This window comes from Pleurodeles waltl, chromosome 4_2 (assembly GCF_031143425.1).
Source record: "Pleurodeles waltl isolate 20211129_DDA chromosome 4_2, aPleWal1.hap1.20221129, whole genome shotgun sequence".
Lineage (NCBI taxonomy): Eukaryota > Metazoa > Chordata > Amphibia > Caudata > Salamandridae > Pleurodeles > Pleurodeles waltl.
In genome coordinates this window covers 30,962,651-30,978,440 of record NC_090443.1, presented here as the reverse complement: position 1 = coordinate 30,978,440, position 15,790 = coordinate 30,962,651, and the positions used below count along the sequence as shown (strand labels likewise).

At 51.4% G+C, this 15,790-nt stretch overlaps 1 protein-coding gene across 1 annotated transcript in view; it reads right to left on the bottom strand.

Annotated features, from left to right (window-relative positions):
- The window catches only part of PRKAG1 (protein kinase AMP-activated non-catalytic subunit gamma 1), a 242,857-nt gene extending 242,138 nt beyond the window's left edge, over positions 1-719 (bottom strand). Inside the window, exon 1 of the mRNA XM_069230492.1 lies at positions 449-719. Within this exon, the coding sequence (XP_069086593.1) occupies positions 449-457 (9 nt within the window). The 5' untranslated portion in view covers positions 458-719. The remainder of the gene's footprint in view (positions 1-448) is intronic.
- Between the last annotated feature and the right edge of the window lie 15,071 nt (positions 720-15,790).

Here is a 15,790-nt window from a genome sequence, read left to right as displayed (position 1 = left end):
AACACTTTATGTACTATCGACCGAGTCTCTAGTGACTGTTTGAAAGTGGTTAATGAAGACTTTATTGGATGCCAATAGATATTCGAAAGCCTGCTGCGTATTATAAACAGTGATCTGTACAGGAAGCTGGGCAGCCAGGCAAAATATGCGAGGAATGCGTGGGTTGCTCTTTACTAGCCATTTATTACCTTGATTTATCTGTAGATAATTTTCGAGGTGGTGCGTAAAATATATTCTAAGTAAATTAATGTATTGGATGGTCACAATGAGTCGCCAATTAAGGACAGGTGTGGTCTTTGGGGCAGATGTGTTGGATGCTAAAGGGTCTTTTGTGAGCTGTTAAAGTAAATCTCTACAGCACACTTGGGTTGGTGGTGTAGAGTGATGCGTGAGAATCTAAGGGGAAACGATGTGATGGCTTTCAAGAACGTAAGGATAAGGCCCTTACCTCCTCCATGGTTACAGCTGTTCTTGCCTAATGCTTCTGCTACACTCTGCACGTCCACCGAGTAGTCCACTCCGCCGACAGCAGCTATTGGATGCCTCACACACAAAACACTTTAGAGTCCAGAGCGAGCTGCGCTCCCATTGGACCCTGGGCCGAAGCCGGATAGAGGCGTGAAAGATGTCGGATCTCCCCAACTGATCATGCAATGGGGTCCATGAAAAATCATATCCCATCAGTGTCCCCATCTCAAGATGGCCGCTACGTGACCAGGAAATCAGCAGGCGTCCTCGAGCGTCAGCGACGCTACATCGTTCAAGCGCCGGTAACGCTGCTGAATAGAGTAAGATATACGTAAAACAGACTGTGAATTGCCAAACCCAGACAGAGTAGAACTTTTAAGGTGCAGAAAGCAGCAATACCGTGCAAGTCTGTGACAACACTTTTGGACAACGACATGGCAAGCTGCTAAAGTACACAAAGGTGCTGCTGAAGCTCTGTATATATCGTGTACTTCCGTGCCAGGCTGAGCGGCGTCTGTAAAGACACGGAGCTCCAGGGCACCGTACGCCCTAGGACCGCTTGGTAATTGCATTTGTTAATCGCTTCTTACGCACTGGAAGTTACTGACACGCATTTTGCAACAGCTAGCACTCTACGCCGTAAGAGAGTGCTCGGTTGGAAGAATGTTCTGTTTACATCATAGTCTACGTAGAAAACGCGTTAATGCGGTGTGTTCCATATTGGCGCTCTTAACCTGTCTTGGTCATGGCGATTAAACCGTGTGAATGGTAAAAGAGTAAGAGCTGGAGCATCTAGTTTTGTTTACTTTCGTCCGCAGCCGAGGTATTCTGATTGTCACTTAGCCAACCAGAAACCACTTATGTGCTCATTGTTTCAGTCAGTGGTCACTATTTATAATTCTTGGAGGGGCAGAGGTAAGAGAGAGACGTGAGGTGTGCAAGGGATTGCCTGCTTTAAAGGCAATCTCTGATGGAAGCTGCTGCGGTATCTGCTAGGATTCAAAATGCTTAAGAGCGTTCAGCCTTGTAACTTTTCTGAGGTCGGGGCTTGGGGTCGGGAGAGTTTGAGACCTGGAGACATGGCCTATATTATAGTTCCCCAATATACCAAATGGTTATATAATAGTCCTAGTTTGTAAGGTTTTTTGGACACCAGTTGCATTCGAGGATGGCAGATCTCTGTCCATTGAAAGCATGACCTCTTGGGTATTCTGTGTATTGTTTGTGGGTTGATGGTTGTGTTCTGAAATTTAGGTATGTCATATGCCGTCCCGATTACAGTTTGCCCTGGCATTATGGTTTATGCGGGGTCAATCTGGGTTAGGGGATATGTTCCACTCTGATCTGACTACTGGGCTCCAGAAACTGGTGGTGTGATTAGGGCCACCTAGGAAGACATAAGCATATTCTGGGGCGTGCAGTAATTACAGTCAGCCATAAGGTATTCTGACTTTGAAGTTGTTCAGCTTTGTAGAACCAGGAAGCTAAGTTGCTTGTATCTTTATTTTTTTGTAGAAAGCTGGTCTTTTCTACCCTTTCTGTATGCTTTGCATGTTTGCTGGCAAGTGTAGAGAGGGGGTTGGTCACCTACGACCCCCGGGACGACGACTCGCCTTTGTGTGTGCAGCACGCGTGTTATAGTAAAAACTCGGACACCGTCCTGCAACTCAACTAGGGCATAAAGAACCACGAGGGTCCCACCCACCTTTATTATATAGCCCCCACTCCGGATGTCGTACTGTGTCACGGAGCAGGGCAACAACAGAGGAGAGCCCGATTGGCTCTCTACATCCCCCCTAGGTTTTAGTATAGCATTATAAACTTCTTAAAAGGCAAAGAAAAACACCCCAGCAGAAACAGAAGAGAAAAGAATGAAGGAAAGATAGAGAGAGACACAGAGAGAGATGGAAAGAGAGAGATTTAATTGATACATCAATTCCTTTCACTTAGTACAGGAAGCCCTTCAGCCGCTGGCTGGGATTCGGGTTGGGCCGTAAGTGGTACCGGGTATGCCTACCTTGGAGTTCAGACCCACTCAATGGCCTCAGGTCTGGGGAGCTGGCCCCCTCCGGATCCCGGTTGTGTCCAACTCCGTTACTTCTTGAATCTTCATGCAACGAGCCAAGTTGTGAGGCACCACCCATCTCCAGCCTTCCGTCTTCCTCATCTGTGCTTCCTGCATCAGCGATATCCTTGCCAGGCACTACCTTCCGGAACCTTGAGACATTCTGCGTCACCCGCCGCCCCCCTCTCACGGTGATCACCATGGTCCCTTTGACTTTCTCCACTCTTCAAACGTCCGGTTCAAAGCGGGTACAGAATCTCCAGCCAGCATGGCGATCCTTCAGGATGATTGTCTCCCCCATCTACAAATTGGGGTGTTTCACTCTCTGCCTTTTGCTGGCCTTAGCATTGGTCAGTGCTCTCCTTTCCTGTGTCTTTGACACATCTAGGTCCTCAGGCTGCCAGCTGTAATCTGCTGGTATACATTCTCTGGGTGGAGAGTTGAACATTAACGTCTGCCAGTAAGCCCCCAAAAAAGTGTGGAGACAGAAATCAGCATCCTCTTGCTGACTCACCCCAATGCGTGGTCCCCGTTGGCCTGGGGCCATTGAGGGGTGATCCTCTGATATGTTATGGCCAGCGAGCATAAGTAGTTGTGGCTCTCCTGGCTGTGGAAAGAGGGCCAGTTGTCAGTCCGTATTTCGTCTGGCAGACCCAGAAGGGTGAATGTCTTCTCAAGAACTGGACGGGCATGCTCAAATGCCGTGGACACCACCGGAAACAGAGTGCATGAGTCAACCATGATGGCCATCAGCCGGCCATCTGGGAAACTGCCGAAGTCCAAACTCATCCGAGACCAAGGTCGAGTGCTGGGTAACTCCGTCACGATCGGAGCAGGGACAGGATCCTGAGCGATGATGGCGTACGGATGGCATCTGCGTATCAGGTTGTTCACCATAATGTCCATCCCCGGGAACCAAACCTGGCCTCTTAGGCGCTCCTTCGTCTTCCCGGTTCCTTGATGACCTTGGTGCACCAGTTCCACCACTCTGCTCTGCAAGCTCCTGGGTATCACCAAACGTTGTCCCCTTAGGAGGAGGCCCTCTGGGCTCACTGAGAGCTCCAACCTCACCTTCCATATCTGTTGCATCGCACGACGTTCTTCGGGGTCAGACACAGATGTTTTGTCGAGAAAACACTTCCAGAATCGGTGGTGTAGCGCCTTCTTCACTTGGCCTTTGAGGGCGTCTCGGCCTGAGGCCTCAGCGATATCGTCCACCATGAGAACCGTGGGGCATGCCATGCCCATGATCATGCTTACGAAGCACTCCATTCGTCCATCCTCCTCTTCTGCTTCCTCCTCAGAGCGTGACTGCAAAGGATGACGTGACAAATAATCCGCTGGATTGTTGACCCCTGGACGGTAGATGACTTGAAATCGATAGGACTGAAGGAGTACGACTTAGCTTTCAAACCTTGGAAGGGCAAGCCTGGCAGAGCCTGCGAAGAGTGACACCAACAGCTTGTGATCCATAACCATTGTGAACTAATTTCCACATAGATATAAGTAGAAGTGCTGACACGTCCACCTAATGGCTAGCGCCTTCCTCTCAATTTGTGCATACCGGGCCTCAGTTGCTGAGAGAGCTCGGCTGGCGTAGGCCACAGGCGTCCATAGATAGTGACTTTGCTCTTGCAGTAGCACCTGTCCGAGCCAGATGGGGCTGGCGTCCACCACCACCTCAGTTCTCTTCCGTGGGTGGAAATAAGCCATGACTGCTGTTGGAAGTTGGCTCTGTATATACTATCTCTAAGTGAGAGATAGTGTGCACAGAGTCCAAGGGTTCCCCTTAGAGGTTGATAGTGGCAAAATTACATAATACTAATGCTCTAGTTTGTGGTAGTGTGGTCGAGCAGTAGGCTTATCATAGGGTAGTGTTAAGCATTTGTTGTACATACAAGGCAATAAATGAGGAACACACTCAAATACTTAACTCCAGGCCAATAGGTTTTATATATAAATAATATTTTTTCTTAATTTATTTTAGAACCACAAGATTCAAGATTTGAGGTAAGTACATAAAATGCAAGGTACTTCACACAGGTAAGTATAGAACTTTGATTTAAAACAGTAGGACACACAGTTGTGGTTAAAATGGCAATTAGCTATTTTAAAAGTGGACACAGTGCAAAAATCAACAGTTCCTGTGGGAGGTAAGTTTGGTTAGTTTTTGCAGGTAAGTAAAGCACTTACACAGTCAGTCTCCTGGGCATAGGCAGCCCACCGTTGGGGGCTCAATGCAACCCCAAAGCCACAGCACCAGCAACACCTGGCCGGTCAGGTGCAGAGGTCAAAGGTGGTCCCAAAACACATAGGTGCCTATGAAGAACAGGGGTGCTCCGGTTCCAGTCTGCTAGCAGGTAAGTACCTGCGTCCTTGGGGAGCAGACCAGGGGGATTTTGTAGAGCAGTGGGGGCGGGGGGGAGACAGGCACACAAAACACACACTCAGCGGCACAGGGGCAGCCGGGTGCAGTGTGCAAAGTAGGCTTCGGGTTTGCTGTAGAAAGCAATGGAGGGACCCGGTGGTCACTCTGGCGATGCAGGCAGGGCACAGGGGGGCTTCTCGGGCCAGCCACTGACTGGGCTAGGATGAGGGCCGCCTGCTAGTCACTCCTGCACTGGTAGGTGGTTCCTCGGTCCTGGGGGCTGCAGGTGTAGTGCTCGGTCCAGGCGTCAGGTTCCTTTGTTACCAGGCAGTCGCGGTCAGGGGGAGCCTCTGGATCCTCTCTGCAGGCGTGGCTGTGGGGGTACAGGGAGGTCAAGTCAGGATGTCCACGTTGTTGGAGTCGCCTGGGAGTCCTCTCTGCAGTGTTGGTTGTCCTGGACTCGAGCCGGGGACGTCGGGTGCAGAGTGTGAAGACTCACGCTTCTGGCAGGAAGTGAGAGTCTCTTTAAAAGTTGTGGCAGTTTCTGAACAGTGCCGCCGTTCTCGTCAGGTTCTTGGCCATTTAGGTGCAGTGCAGTCCTCTGAGTCTTCAGAGGTCTCTGGTCCCCCTGAATGCGTCGCTGTGCAGGTTCTTTGAGTCTGGAGACAGGCCGGTAGGGCTGGGGCCAAGTCAGTTGGTGTCTCTGTCGTCTCTGCGGGGCTTTCAGGTCAGCAGTCCATCTTCTTTCTTCAGGTTGCAGGAATCTGATTTCCTGGGTTCAGGGTCACCCCTAAATACTGAGTTTAGGAGTGTGTTTAGGTCAGGGGGGCAGTAGCCAATGGCTACTGTCCTTGAGGGTGGCTACACCCTCCTTGTGCCTCCTCCCTGAGGGAAGGGGGGCACATCCCTATTCCTATTGGGGGAATCCTTCAAAACCAAGATGGAGGATTTCTAAAGGCAGGGGTCACCTCAGCTCGGCACCTTAGGGGCTGTCCTGCCTGGTAGGTGACTCCTCCTTGTTTTTCTCATTACCTCCTCTGGACTTGCTGCCAAAAGTGGGGGTTGTGTCCAGGGGGCGGGCATCTCCACTAGCTGGAGTGCCCTGGAGCATTGTAACACGAAGCCTGAGCCTTTGAGGCTCACTGCTAGGTGTTACAGTTCAAGCAGGGGGAGGTGTTAAGCACCTCCACCCAATGCAGGCTTTGTTTCGGGCCTCAGAGAGCGTAAAGGCTCTCACCCCAGGGGGTCAGAAACTCGTCTCAGTGGCAGGCTGGCACACACCAGTCAGTCCTGCACTGAAGGATTGGGTAAAATACAGGGGGCATCTCTAAGATGCCCTCTGTGTGCATTTTTGAATAAATCCAGCACTGGCATCAGTGTGTGTTTATTATTCTGAGAAGTTTGATACCAAACGTCCCAGTATTCAGTGTAGCCATTATGAAGCTGTGGAGTTCGTTTTGACAAACTCTCAGACCGTATACTTAATATGGCCACACTGTACTTACAATGTCTAAGAATAGTCTTAGACACTGTAGGGGCATATTGCTCATGCGGCTATGCCCTCACCTGTGGTATAGTGCACCCTGCCTTAGGGCTGTAAGGCCTGCTAGAGGGGTGACTTACCTATGTCAATCAATCATGAGATTTATAAAGTACACTAATCACCCGTTAGGGCCTCAAGGAGCTGGGTGGGGGGTGGGGAGCGGGGAGCTACTGGTCGTAAAGCCATGTCTTTAGGTGTTTCCTGAAAGTTAATAGGTCTTGGGTCTGGCGAAGGTGGAGCGGTAGGGAGTTCCAGGTCTTGGCGGCCTGGTGGGAGAAGGATCTTCCTACGGTGGTGGTGCGACTGATGCGGGGAACGGAGGCGAGGGAGAGGCTGGCGGAGCGCAGGTTGCGGGTGGGGGTGTGGAAGGTGAGTCTTTTGTTGAGGTAGGCTGGGCCTATGTTGTGGAGGGCCTTGTGTGCGAGGATGAGGAGTTTGAAGGTGATCCTCTTTGGTATTGGTAGCCAGTGCAAGTCTCTGAGGTGGGAGGGTGATGTGGAAGCGGCGTGGGACGTCCAGAATGAGTCGGGCAGATGCGTTCTGGATTCTCTGCAGCTTTGTTTGGAGTTTGGTTGTTGTTCCTGCATATAGGGCGTTTCTGTAGTCCAGTCGGCTGCTGACCAGGGCGTGGGTGACAGTTTTCCTGGTTTCGACGGGAATCCACTTGAAGATTTTGCGGAGGGTGTTATAGCAGGAAGAGGAGATGGTGTTGACCTGCTGAGTCATGCTGAGTGTGGAATCCAAGATGAATCCCAGGTTACGTGCGTGGGTGGTGGGAGGTGGTGCGGATCCTAGGGAGGTGGGCCACCAGGAGTCGTTCCATGCTGAGGGGTTGGCTCCAAAGATGAGGATCTCTGTCTTGTCTGTGTTTAATTTGAGGTGGCTTGCTTCCATCCATCCAGCTGGCGATGGCTTGGAGTCTGTTGTGGAGGTTGTTGTTTGCAGCTGTAGGGTCTTTCGTGAGGGAGAGGATTAGCTGAGTGTAGTCTGCATAGGAAATTATGTTGATGTGGTGTGTTCGTGCGATGTTGGCGAGTGGGGCCATGTACACGTTGAAGAGCGTGGGGCTGAGTGACAAGCCTTGGGGGACGCCACAGATGATTCTGGAGGCTTCCGATAGGAACGGTGGAAGGCGGACTCTCTGGGTTCTGCCTGAAAGAAATGATGAGATCCAATCGAGTGCTTTATCGCAGATTCCGGCATTATGTTGGCGTGTGCGGAGGGTGTTATGACATACCGTGTCGAAGGCTGCGGAGAGGTCCAGGAGGATGAGTGCTGCTGTTTCTCCTTCGTCGAGCATGGCCCTGATGTCGTCTGTGGCAGCGATGAGTGCGGTCTCGGTGCTGTGGTGTTTACAGAATCCGGATTGGGAGTTGTTGAGTGCCTTGCTGTCTTCCAGGAATCGGGATAGTTGGCTGTTCACGATTTTTTCAATTACTTTGGCTGGGAATGGGAGGCGGGAGATTGGTCGGTAGTTCTTTGGGTCGTCTGGGTCTGCCTTGGGTTTTTTCAGCAGGGCGTTGACTTCTGCGTACTTCCAGCTTTCTGGGAAGGTGGCTGAATTGAAGGAGCTGTTGATGGTGTTGCAGAGGTGGGGAGTGATGATGATATTTGCTTTATTGAAGATATGGTGTGGGCAGGGGTCCGATGGAGATCCGGAGTGGATGGAGGCCATGGTGTTGGTGGTGTCTTCTTTGTTGGCGGGGGTCCAGGTGTGGAGGAGGTGGGTGTTGCTTGGGGGGTTGGGTTCATGGGTGTTTGTAGTCAGCTGTTGGGTCTGGGGGTTGAAGCTGTTGTGGATTTCTTCTATCTTTCGACGGAAGTGGGTTGCGAGTGAGTTGCAGAACTCCTGTGATGGCGGGTTTTTTTTGGAGCAAGTCTGGGAGTGGAGAGCTCTTTGATGATGCCGAAGAGCTCTTTATTGTTGTGAGCGTTGGTGTCAATGCGGTTTTTTAAGGGGGTCCTTTTGGTGGTGCGGATCAGTTGGTGATGTTTGCGTATGGCATCCTTGAACGCAATGTGGTTGGAGTTGGTAGGTGCGCGGTGCCAGGTTTTTTCCATTCTGCGGCATAACCGTTTGGATTCCTGTAGGTCTGGGGTGAACCATCTGGCCTTGATTCTGTGGAGGGTGTTTGTTTTTTTTTTGAGCGGTGCAAGGGTGTTGGCGCAGTCCTCTATCCAGCGATTCAGGTTGGTGGCGGCTGTGTTGGGGTCCGTGGTCTCGGGGGGTGGGTCCTGGGCGAGTGTGGAAATCAGTTGATCCGTTGATATTTTGCTCCAGTTGCGTCATGGGGGATGAGTGCGGTGGTGGTGGGTGATTGGCTTCTGGTAAGAGAAATGGATGCAGCGGTGGTCTGTGCAGCTGAGTTCGGTGGTGTGGCTGATATAGACGTGGTTGCTGGCTGAGAAGATAGGATCGAGTGTGTGGCCTGCGGAGTGGGTAGGCGAACTTACGAGTTGTCTGAGGCCGAGGTTGTCTAGCAGGTTGGTGGTGTTGGCGTCGTTGGCGTTTTCTAGGTGAAAGTTCAGATCGCCGAGGAGGATGTACTCTGTGGAGTCAAGGGCGTTGGTGCTGACGATGTCGGCGATGGCTTTGCAGAATTGAGAGCGGCGGCCTGGGGGTCTATAGATCAGTGTTCCTTTGAGGGTGGTGTTGGTGTTGATGTGGATTCTGAAGTGGAGGTGCTCGGCGAGGTTGAGGGTGTCGTGGGTGCTGCTCGAGACTCCGATGGTGCTTTTGTGGACTATGGCGATTCCTCCTCCTGGCTTGTTGGTGTGGTCTCTTCTGGTGATTTTGTAGCCTTCAGGGATGGCTATGGCTATGTCGCGTTCTGAGGCCGAGTGTGTCCAGGTTTCGGTTAGGAAGGCGATGTCCGGTGAGGTTGAGGTCAGTAGGTCCCAGAGTTCAATTGCGTGTTTGTGGATGGAGCGGGTGTTGAGTAGGATGCAGCTGAGGTGGTTGTCAGCAGGCCTGTCGTGGTGCTTTAGGGTGCAGATGAAGCAGCAGGCTTGACAGGAGAAAGGTCCTTTGGTGTTCTTTGGGGAGGACAGGAAGCAGGTGTTGGAGGGGCGTCCTGGATTGAGGGCGTGGAGATCGCTGGCAGTGTAGTGGCGTGGGGAGGTGTGGGGGCCTTTCGGGGCAGTGGACGTGGTGCTGGGAGCGGTCCATGCGCGGACGGGCGCAGATGGGCTTGCCATAAGAGGGGAGGTGGGAGGGTGTGGTAGCTGGGAGGAGGGAGGGCTGGGCGAATAGGAAAGCTGGGGGGGGTGGGGCCGCAGGGTTCAGCAGCGGGAAAGGCAAAGGAGAGGAGGAGGGGGGCGGGGTCAAGGGGATGCAGCGGCAGGGTTTTGGAAAGGAGAAACGGAACGAAGCCCAGGAGGCTTAAAAACAAACCAGCAGAGTGGAGGTAGCGTGGGCGGCGGCGAGAGGAGCGACCTGCCTGCAGGAAGCAGGGTCAAGGGTCGCTCCTGTTACAGCACCGCAGCTGCCATAAGAGGGGAGGTGGGAGGGTGTGGCAGCTGGGAGGAGGAAGGGCTGGGCGAATAGGAAGGCTGGAGGGGTGAGGCCGCAGGGTTCAGCGGCAGGAAAGGCAAAGGAGAGGAGGTGGGGGGCGGGGATGCAGTGGCAGGGTTTTGGAAAGGAAAAACGGAACGAAGCCCAGGAGGCTTAAAAACAATAAACTAGCAGAGTGGAGGTAGCGCAGGGCGGCGGCGAGAGGAGCGACCTGCCTGCTGGAAGCATGGCAGAGGCAGTATTTTGTGTGCATGGCATCCTGAGGGGGATGCCATGTTGACTTTGTGTTGGTGGGGAGAAAAAGGCAATCTGCAATGGCAGTGTGCATGTGTTAGGTGAGGGGTCCCTTAGGGTAGCACAACACATGATGCAGCCCTTAGGGACCTTCCCTGGTCAGAGGGCCCTTGGTACCACTGGTACCTTTTACAAGGGACTTATCTGGGTGCCAGGGTTGTGCCAATTGTGGAAACAAAGGTACATTTTTTGTGAAAGAACACTGGTGCTGAGGCCTGGTAGCAGGGTCCCAGCACACTTCTTAGTCAAGCCAGCATCAATATCAGGCAAAAAGTGGGGGGTAACTGCAACAGGGAGCCATTTTCCTACAACTGCAGTGTCCGATAGGGCTGTTTTCACAGCCGGGAACACTTTGTCCTCCTCCGACTCCCAAGGGGTATTGGCTTTTGTGAGTCACCTAAGAGGATCGGCGAGCATGGCTAGGTTGGGGATAAACCTCCCTCAGTAGGTCGCCATCCCGAGGAAACTCCTGACCTCAGTGACATTGCAGGGTAGCAACGCACTCTTGATGGCTTCCACTTTCTTGGGGTTAACTTTCAGTCCTTCCCTTGAAAAAAATGTAGCCAAAGAACTCTTTAGTAGGGTGTCTCTCAGGTGCTTGTGATAATCTTCCAGAGTGTCAGAAAAGAACCAAATGTCATCACTTAGATTGATGACACTAGTCAAACCTGATAGTGTCTCTCGTATTGCGTTCTGGAAAATCTCCGCCGCCGAGGACACCCCAAAGCTTAACCATCTGTATCGACGCAGCCCCACATGCGTCGAAAAGGTGGTGATGTTGCGGCTTTCGGGGTTAGCTCCAGTTGATAGTATCCCAGGTTCAGGTCTGGCTTTGAGAACCAAAGAGTCCCATTCAGGTTTGCAATGGTATCGTCCATAGTGGGTGCGATGTGGCGTTCCCGTTTGATGGCACTGTTCGGGAGGCATATAGCCACACACAGGCGAATGGCTCCGGGCTGTTTGGGCTTTGGGGCGATGACAAGAGGCGAAACCCAAGGCGTTGGTCCAGTCATTTTCTCTATTACCCCCTGCTCCTCAAGGGTCCGTAGTTCTTGTTCCACCTGAGGCCTCAGAATGGCACCCTCCGATGTCTCAGCGCAGTCGGGTGTATGGTAGGGTCGACGTGTAAGTGAAATTGTTTGCCTTTGAGCTTCCCTAGTCCGTGGAAGAGCTCCGGGAACTCCTCCAGCACTGCTTCGACATGGGAATCATGCACCTGTCAGGCAAAGAGTAGCAGTTCCAGGTCTTCGGCCGTGTGACACCCTAGGAGCGTTCTTTTCTTCCCTTCTGCTACATGGAACTTTGCAGGTGTAGAGTGTTGGTCGTTGCCAACGGTAACCGCTATTGCCCCTCTGAGGGGAAGCGGTTCTTCACCACCATATGCATATATTCTGGTGCAACAAGGCTTGAGCTCTGTTGGGAGAAGATAGCTTGTTGTACTGGTCAACATCCATGACATTGACTGACGTCCCCGTGTCAATAAGGGCCGATACTGACGTGTCGTTGATTGTTAATGTGCATATGGGAGGAGACTGCCGCCGTCTCTGATCTCGTCTGTCAGCGAATTAGACAACTAATATTTCTTCCTCTTCGTCATCATATGGGGTGGCGTCCTGACGCAGGCCTACTGTGGCTGTCTCTGCTTCTTCGTCTAGCGTGATCTGTTTCACCACTGCTCTTCTTGCAGAAGTTGTTCTGGTTCGAGGCCCTCCTCCGCGGCAGACCCTGGCGAAGTGGTTGGGTTTGCCACATCTGGAGCAGCTCTTGCCTTTCGCGGGGCATGCACCGGGTGTGCGGTGTTCACTGCTGCAGTTTCCACATCCCTTTTCCTGCACTCTGGCCGGCCAAGCCATTCAGGGCGAGTTCTGACAGCGGTAGATAGCATCAACTTGTTCTTCCTTTACTAGGCTCGGTTTCATTGGACCTGGCGCAATGGACGACCGTACAAGGGTGGCAGCCATGTCCTCGGCACGGCTGTTGGACAGCTCATGTGACCTTGCTAGGATGAGTATGTCATCAAGCGAAATGCTTGGTTGCCTTAGAATTAGCTTGCGCAGCACTGTAGAGCGGCATCCCTGAATTATCTGCGCCCTTATCTCATCGTGGTACTTAATGCCTGGGCAGGTGGTTGCATGCTTGCGCAGGCACATGTAGAACATGTCCACCAACTCTGTGTTGGTTTGCTGGGCCTGTCGCAGCTTGAACTTCTCATAATCCGGATTGAGCTGCAGGTCGAAATACCTGTTGAGGGCTTCCACTGCAACATCGAAGTCGTTATCATTTCCCGTGTTTGGCAGCGTCTCAGACAGGTCGTAGAGCTCGTCGCCCCCTAAATGTAGCATTAGCGACCTTTGCACCACATCGTCCGTCTCTCCTGTGGCTCGGAAGTAGTGTCTCAGCTGTCCGAGCCAGGGGCGCCACTGCGGCGCAGCCGTAGCAGGATCCGCCAACTGGCTGAACTGGGATAGCGCAGTAACAGACGAATGTGACCCATGATGGTGGGTTGGACGTTGGTGGGCGGCGTCTGGCGAAGAGAAAATGTTTGTTGGGGGCACCAGGCCTTGCTCCTTGAGGCTGGCCCCTCGGAGACCCACCTGACAGGGACTCTGCAGTTGAACCACCCCGGCCTGCGAACAGCCGGGGCCATGCTACTGTGCTGGCAGTGGAAGGGGCAGTCTTAGGTGTCCTCACGCTTCAACGCACACAAAGTTCAGGCTCCGATTCCCAGAGAGACACTGATGCGAGCGCTGCCAGTCATAAACTGAAGCGCCTCTGCCCTTCTCCTGGAGGCGCGCTTGAGCAAGAAGATCGGCTCGCGCTGTGGCCGCGGACGAAGACGGGAGGCCCATCGTGCACAGGTGGAGCTGTGCGCCAACAGCGATGAGCGGCAGCAGGAGTGCCACACGTAAGGCAGACGTGGTGGGCAGCGCGGGGGCACTGCCTTGTTGCCAGTTGTAGAGAGGGGGGTGTTCACTTACGACCCCCGGGACGACGACGCGCCTTCGTGTGCGCAGCACGCGTGTTATAGTAAAAACTCGGACACCGTCCTGCAACGTAACTAGGGCATAAAGAACCACAAGGGTCCCGCCTACCTTTATTATATAGCCCCCACTCCGGACACCGTACCGCATCACGGAGCAGGGCAACAACAGAGGAGAGGGCGATTGGCTCTCTACAGCAAGGAGTTCAAAAGTTGTGCTGCCAGGTCAAAGAATAGTTCTTCCAAGTCTTTTTCTTGAAGTATGGAGTGTTCAGACAGGATTTGAGTTTTGAGCGTACTGTTCTGGGCATATCTGTGGAATTTATCTTGCAGGTACTGCAGGCCTTTTCCTTTGATGGCTGTGTGGGTGATGCACAGTAACTTAAGGTTAAGCTTCTGGCCTGCAGTAGCCAGTGTAATGCGTGAAGCACCAATGTCATGTGTTCCCTTGAATGGAGGTGTATTAAGAGCCTTGAAGCTGTGTTTTGTATTCTTTACAATTTGCAAAGTAAGAAGCAGAGAGTTGTAAACTCCCTTTGACACCACAAGAGTGTGCATGTATGAATAGCCTGTAGTAGTTTTGGTATCCCTGGTAGTGGACAGATGTGTCACAGTGTCTGCACGGACTAGAATGCATTCCTTATGACATTCATATATAAGAAAAGGGATAAATTAGAGTCCATGATCATTCTGGGGTTTCATGCTTCCCTTGATGTTATTCAATCAATCAAGTTTATGAAGCGCAACTACTCACCTGTAAGGGGCTGAAGGCTCTAAGGGGGTTTGTCCTCTGAGCTTCAGTCGAAGAGCCAGGTTTTAAGGTCCTACCTGAATTGGGGTAGTGATGGGGACTGCCTGAGATGCAGGGTGTTCCAGCTCTTTGCTGCAAGGCAGATGAAGGATCTCTCCCATCAGCTGAGGCCTTCGGTATGCGGGTATGGTGGCTAGTGCTTGTTGAGTGGAGCGGTCTGTTGGGGGAGTAGAAGGTGATGCGGTGTTGAGTTAGGCGGACCCTAGGTCGTGGAAGGCCTTGTAAGCATGGAGGAGGAGCTTGAAGTAAATTATTTTCTAGGGAGCCAGTGGAGGTCTCCTAGGTGATTACAGATATGTCTATGGCAGGGAATGTCCAGGATGAGTCTGGCAGAGACGTTTTAGATGTGCTGTAATTTCTTGCGGTTCTTCTGGTTGGTACCGGTGTAGAGGTCGTTGCCATAGTTGAACCTGCTAGTAACCAGGGCATTGGTGAAGCCTCAGGTTCCTTGGGCCAGATTGTTGCAGGTTGTTAATTATTCGGTTGTCCAAACCATTATGAATGATTTGACTTTAAGTTGGTTGATCATCATCCATTCATCCACATTACAGAAGCACTCGTCAGGTCTGAACAATCCTATGACTGACTTTAGGGATTTGCAGTTTTAAGGCGATCTGCTTGCCATCTCAGTAATTGAAACACTTTAGGTTGAATGACCCGATCAGGTCTGAAACTAGGTGAAGTAAAGATTGATCAGGTGTTGATGAACGAGAGTGGCACACCACAGTGTGGATTCTAGGGGTGTGAGGTGAATCATTGCACTGATTCATGCTTTCACCTGTCTTTGTGATAGAAAAAAAAAACATGTTAGTGTATTTCTTCATACATCAAGTTCTTTCAGCCTCTGTAGTATGGTTAGTGGTAGAACGTGTCAGAGGCTGCCAACAGGTCCAGGAGTTATAGTGCTGATACTTCATTGTATTCCACAGTTAATTTCTGGTATTCCCAAGTAGATATCACAGCAGATTAATTTAATCTTCCTGAGCAGAACCCAGACTGCTGACCTGACAGTATGAAGTTCCCCTTCACAAAGCTGGAAATCTGGGAGAACAATATCCTTTCAGTCACTTTTACTAGGAATGGGCAACTGGAGGGAGGTCTGTAGCTGGTTGGTTTTGACAGCTCAAAATTCATTTTGTAATGAGTAGACGTAAGAAGGAGATTTTTAATTGGGAAGGGAATGCTCATTTATATAGGTCGTTTTCAGTATGTTCCTTGCCTTAGCCAGAGCACATGTGTTTAGGTGGATGCTTTTGAAGATTCCTGCAGGGTATGATCTGTTGGGGATCTAGAAGGTCTGCTCGTCTTGATCAAGTTACTGAATAGAAGTAAGTTATAGCTGTTTGTAGGAGATTAGTGACTATTGGTTATACCTTTTCTTCTGTGCTTCCAGTTCATTGTTTAGTGTTGGTAGTTTTATTTCTGCTAGGTAACACTATACCAAACAGCACTCTTAAAGCCTCATACTGCCCAGTAGACCAGGAACATGCTAAATCTCTGTACCATATAATACAGTGCTAGTGCAGAGCTCCTGCAGCCTCCCACCAAGCTCTCAAGTTTCCCATTTCCATGTGTTGAGTAGCTCATCCAGTTCAATTTTTTATTTGCATGCTAGGATTTAAAGTCATGTTGATCCTATTACATCACAACTACAAGTCCCACAATGCAAATAAAAAGACTGGATTGAATTGAACTACTTGCACATGGAACTGGAAAATTGTGAGCGTTCATCTTGTGGCTCCAGTGC